Consider the following 5,000-nt stretch of genomic DNA (forward strand, 5'->3'; position numbering starts at 1 on the left):
GTAGGGGTGTGGGGTGTGGGGTAGGAGTAAGGGGTGGAGGTTGGGGTGTGGGGTGTGGGGTAGGAGTAAGGGGTGGAGGTAGGGGTGTGGGGTGGGAGTAAGGGGGTGGAAGTAGGAGTGTGGGGTGGGAGTAAGGGGTGGAGGTTGGGGTGTGGGGTGTGGGGTTAGGAGTAAGGGGTGGAGGTCGGGGTGTGGGGTAGGAGTAAGGGGTGGAGGTAGGGGTGTGGGGTGGGAGTAAGGGGTGGAGGTAGGGGTGTGGGGTGGGAGTAAGGGGTGGAGGTAGGGCTGTGGGGTGTGGGGTAGGAGTAAGGGGTGGAGGTAGAGGTGTGGGGGTGTGATGTAGGAGTAAGGGGTGGAGGTTGGGGGTGTGGGGTGTGGGGTAGGAGTAAGGGGTGGAGGTAGGGGTGTGGGGTGGGGAGTAAGGGGTAGAGGTAGGGGTGTGGGTGGGGGTTGGAATAAGGGGTGGAAGTAGGGGTGTGGGGTGTGGGGTAGGAGTAAGGGCTGGAGGTAGGGGTGTGGGGTAAGAGTAAGGGGTGGAGGTAGGGGTGCGGGGTGTGGGGTGGGAGTAAGGGGTGGAGGTAGGGGTGTGGGGTGTGGGGTAGGAGTAAGGGGTGTAGGTGGAGGTGTGGGGTAGGAGTAAGGGGTGGAGGTTGGGGTGTGGGGTGTGGGGTGGGAGTAAGGGGTGGAGGTAGGGGTGTGGGGTGTGGGGTAGGAGTAAGGGGTGGAGGTGGGGGTGTGGGGTAGGAGTAAGGGGTGGAGGTTGGGGTGTGGGGTGTGGGGTAGGAGTAAGGGGTGGAGGTAGGGTGTGGGGTGTGGGGTGTGGGGTAGGAGTAAGGGGTGGAGGGGGGTGTGGCGTAGGAGTAAGCGGTGGAGGTGGGGGTGTGGCGTAGGAGTAACGGGCAGAGGTAGGGGTGTGGCGTATGGAGTAGGAGTAAGGGGTAGAGGTAGGGGTGTGGGGTAGGAATAAGGGGTGGAGGTGGGGGGGGGGGGTGGAAACTAGAAAGCGAGAGGAATCCATCGACACCAAAATCATTGCTATCCGTTAGGCGGAACTATTCTGTAAAATTACCAAACAAACATGTATTAGATAAAACGAAATAAACAAAACAAATAAAACTAAACAAAGAAATAAAAACAAACGAAACTAAACAAAGAAATAAAAACAAAACGAAACGAAAAATAAACAAAAACAAATAAAACGAAACAAAAATAAAACAAAAAAAAGAAATAAACAAAAACAAAACGAAACAAATAAAACAAAACAAAGAAATAAACAAAACAAAACAAAAGAAATAAACAAAAAGAAACAAAACAAAACAAAGAAATAAACAAAAACAAAACGAAACAAATAAGTAAACAAAAACAAAACGAAACAAAGATATAAGCAAGAAACAAAGAAATAAACAAGAATGATCAAAACAAAACAAAGAAATAAGCAAAAATAAAACGAAACAAAGATATAAGCAAGAAACAAAGAAATAAACAATAAAAATCAAAACAAAACAAAGAAATAAACAAAAATAAAACAAAACAAAGATATAAGCAAAAAACAACAAAGAAATAAACAAAAACAAATAAAACAAAACAACCAAACAAACCAAAGAAAATAAGGAAACAAACTCACACACGTCCAAAAAAAAAATAATAATAACAAAAAAAAAAAAAATAATAAATAAAATAAAATGAAAAATAATAACTGACCTGTATACCCCACGAGAAGTCCGACCTGACAAGTTCCTCCAAAGTGTTGAGCGTCGGAGAGAGTGTAGGGAGGGTGAGCGTCGCCGTCAACATAGCCACGTACACAGTGACGGTCACGAACATGGTGATGACGTACGTGATTCCGAACACGCGGTTGGAGAGAACTGGCAACCACTTGACGCCTTGGCTGGGAGAAGAGGGGGGGGAGGGGGTTGAGTGGGGTTTTCGGGTGGGGTGGGGGGGGTTGAGTGGGCTTTTCGGGTGGGGGAGGGGGGGTTGAGTGGGGTTTTCGGGTGGGGTGGGGGGGTTGAGTGGGGTTTTCGGGTGGGGGGGGGGTTAAGCGGGGTTTTTGGGCGGGGGAAGGGGGGTTGAGTGGGGTTATCGGGCGGGGTGGGGGTTGAGTGGGGTTTTCGGGTGGGGTGGGGGGGGTTGAGTGGGGTTATCGGGCGGGGTGGGGGTTGAGTGGGGTTTTCGGGTGGGGTGGGGGGTTGAGTGGGGTTTTCGGGCGGGGGAGGGGGTTAAGCGGGGTTTTTGGGCGGGGGAAGGGGGGTTGAGTGGGGTTATCGGGCGGGGTGGGGGTTGAGTGGGGTTTTCGGGTGGGGGGGGGGTTGAGTGGGGTTTTCGGGCGGGGGAGGGGGGGTTAAGCGGGGTTTTCGGGCGGGGGAGGGGGGGTTAAGCGGGGTTATCGGGCGGGGGGGGGGGTTGAGTGGGGTTTTCGGGGGGGTAGTGGGTATGTCGGGGGGAGGGGGGTTAGTGCGGTTTTCGGGTGGGGGGGGCGGGGTTTTAGATGCTGGAAGGTTGTCTTTCGTGGATATGTGATAAGTATTTGATAAGATTTGATAATAATGAATGTTTGGTAAAGTTTGATGTAATAAATATTTGGTAAAATTTGATATGATGTATTTAATAAAAACATAATTCTGGGCGAGTCCCTTTAATAAATACATAATTCTGAGTATCTTGAATAAATATTTATATCAATAAATGAATGACTTACGCAATTAATAAATTGATCAATATGTTCTGGCTGTGAGAAAGGTGAGTTTTTCGTGAACGTGTCGGGAACGTAACTGGATTCTCAAATTCTGAATGAGTATATTTGATAAATATGTATCTGATTAAATGAATGAGTCAAGCAATTGATTAATTAATCGATGTTTTTTGGTTATGAAAAGAGGGATGTTTTTCGCAGAGTTGTCGGGAAGGTGAGGATGATAAAGTGAGTGGATTCTTAAATTTATGAGGAATATTTTGAATAGATATACAAATAAATGGATGAATCAAGCAGTCGATAGATTAATCAATAAGCTTTGGCTGTAGATAGAGGGTTGTGTAAGCAAATGGATGAATCATGCAATCGATAGATTACGTTTTGGCTGTGGATAGATGGGTTGTTTTCTAATGGGTTATGGGGAGGGTGAATGGGTTCTCAAATAATGGATCATAGAGGAATGCATACATAAACATATATAACCAAACCAACATATGGATGGATGAATATACAAATAGACCATAGATAAGAGAGAAGCACATCATCTGAATAAAAATGTAAATAGATAACAAAGCCAAAAAGCACATCTTCTCAGAAAATATAAAAATAGACAACAAATCCAAAAAGAAAATCCTCTGAATTTTATTGTATAAATATATTGTATATTGCATAAACAGACAACGAATTATATTGTATAAACAGACAACGAATCCAAACAGAAAAGCACATCCTCTGAGCAAATATATAGCCAACGAATCCAAACAGAAAACCACATGCTATGACCCACACTCCCACAGCATCGCAAACTACGAACTTCACTCACTTGAAACACGCCGCGAAGATGATCAAGTAGGACTTGACCAACGTCGGGGGCGTGACCTTCTTGAACGGGGCGACGGTGAACTTGCAGGTCAGGAAATACAAGGGCCCAGTCACCACCAGAGTGATGCTGAAGGCTGCCCACATCTGAGGAGAGATTAGTTGTGGCGATTGGATTTTTTTTGTTATTTGTTTTGGGTTGTTTGTTTTATTTTCTATTTATTTTTATTTATCTATTTTCATTCTATTTTTTGGGTAGTTTATGATTTTTTCTCATTGTATGGAATTAAAGATGTATGGTTGAAATTTGTTAAGAGTTGGAGAGAAAGAGAGAGAGAGAGAGAGAGAGAGAGAGAGAGAGAGAGAGAGAGAGAGAGAGAGAGAGAGAGAGAGAGAGAGAGAGAGAGAGACAGAGAAAGACAACGACAGAGACAGAGACAGAAAGCAACAGACAGAAAAAAAAGAAACACAAAACAAAACCAGACATACCCATACACCAACCAAACAAACAAGACACAAACACCCCCCCCCCAAAAAAAAACAAAAAAACAAGCCACAAACAAGGGCAACGACTCAACAACCCACATTGGGAGCGAACGGCCGAATGAGAGCCAGCGCTTGGTTCAACGGCCGCGGTTTCGACGTCGCAAAGGTGATCGGTTCCACGTGGTATCCGATGGTGCAGTCCACCTTCTCCTCTCGGTCCTGTGTGATGGCGATGTTGAGGGAGAAATCGGCCTCCCTTCTCTCCACCGCGCCGATCACTCCTGTAGGATTGTCGTTAGGGTAATGTTTTTAACTCCTACAGGAAGGATGTCTTTGAACTCCTATTGGGTCGTCGTTTGGGTAATGTTAACTTCTTAAGGAAATACGCTGTTTTTTTTTTTTTTTTTTTTTTTTTTTTTTTAATTCCTATGGGATAGTCGTCTTAATTCCTGCATGAAGTATGTTTTTTTACACTCCTATTGGATCGTCTTTACTCGTCTAGGATTGTCGTTAGGGTAATGTTTTTAACTCCAGTAGGAAGTGTGCTTTTAAATCCTATAGGATAATCGTTGGGGTAATATTTTTCAACTCCTGCAGGAAGTACGTTTTTTTTTTCTTACTTTTTAGGAATACTTGCTATACAGTAATAATTTACGGCCAATTTCTGATTCAATTTATTTATTTTAAGTTAGGTTGTGTGAATGTGTACACACACGCGCCCTCCCCATATATAATATATATATATATATATATATATATATATATATATATATATATATATATATACACACACACACACACACACACACACACACACACACACACACACACACACACACACACACACACACACACACACACACATATATATATATATACACACATATATATGCATCTAGATACACATACTTGCATATACAACAGTGACATACATACATATCCACACCAATACAAACCCCCGCCATATTTTCACCCCCAATGAAACCCACCTTAACCCAACATA

The 5,000-nt window shown here is 44.4% G+C and overlaps 1 protein-coding gene across 1 annotated transcript in view; it reads right to left on the minus strand.

The window, feature by feature from the left end:
- LOC113806401 (glutamate receptor U1) overlaps positions 1 to 5,000 on the minus strand; it is an 18,268-nt gene that overhangs the window by 6,631 nt on the left and 6,637 nt on the right. The window contains exons 6-8 of the mRNA XM_070142432.1: positions 4,097 to 4,278; positions 3,516 to 3,658; positions 1,702 to 1,888 (exon numbers count right to left, since the gene is read on the minus strand). Of these exons, the coding sequence (XP_069998533.1) occupies positions 1,702 to 1,888; positions 3,516 to 3,658; positions 4,097 to 4,278 (512 nt within the window). The remainder of the gene's footprint in view (positions 1 to 1,701; positions 1,889 to 3,515; positions 3,659 to 4,096; positions 4,279 to 5,000) is intronic.

This window comes from Penaeus vannamei, chromosome 29 (assembly GCF_042767895.1).
Source record: "Penaeus vannamei isolate JL-2024 chromosome 29, ASM4276789v1, whole genome shotgun sequence".
Taxonomy (NCBI): domain Eukaryota; kingdom Metazoa; phylum Arthropoda; class Malacostraca; order Decapoda; family Penaeidae; genus Penaeus; species Penaeus vannamei.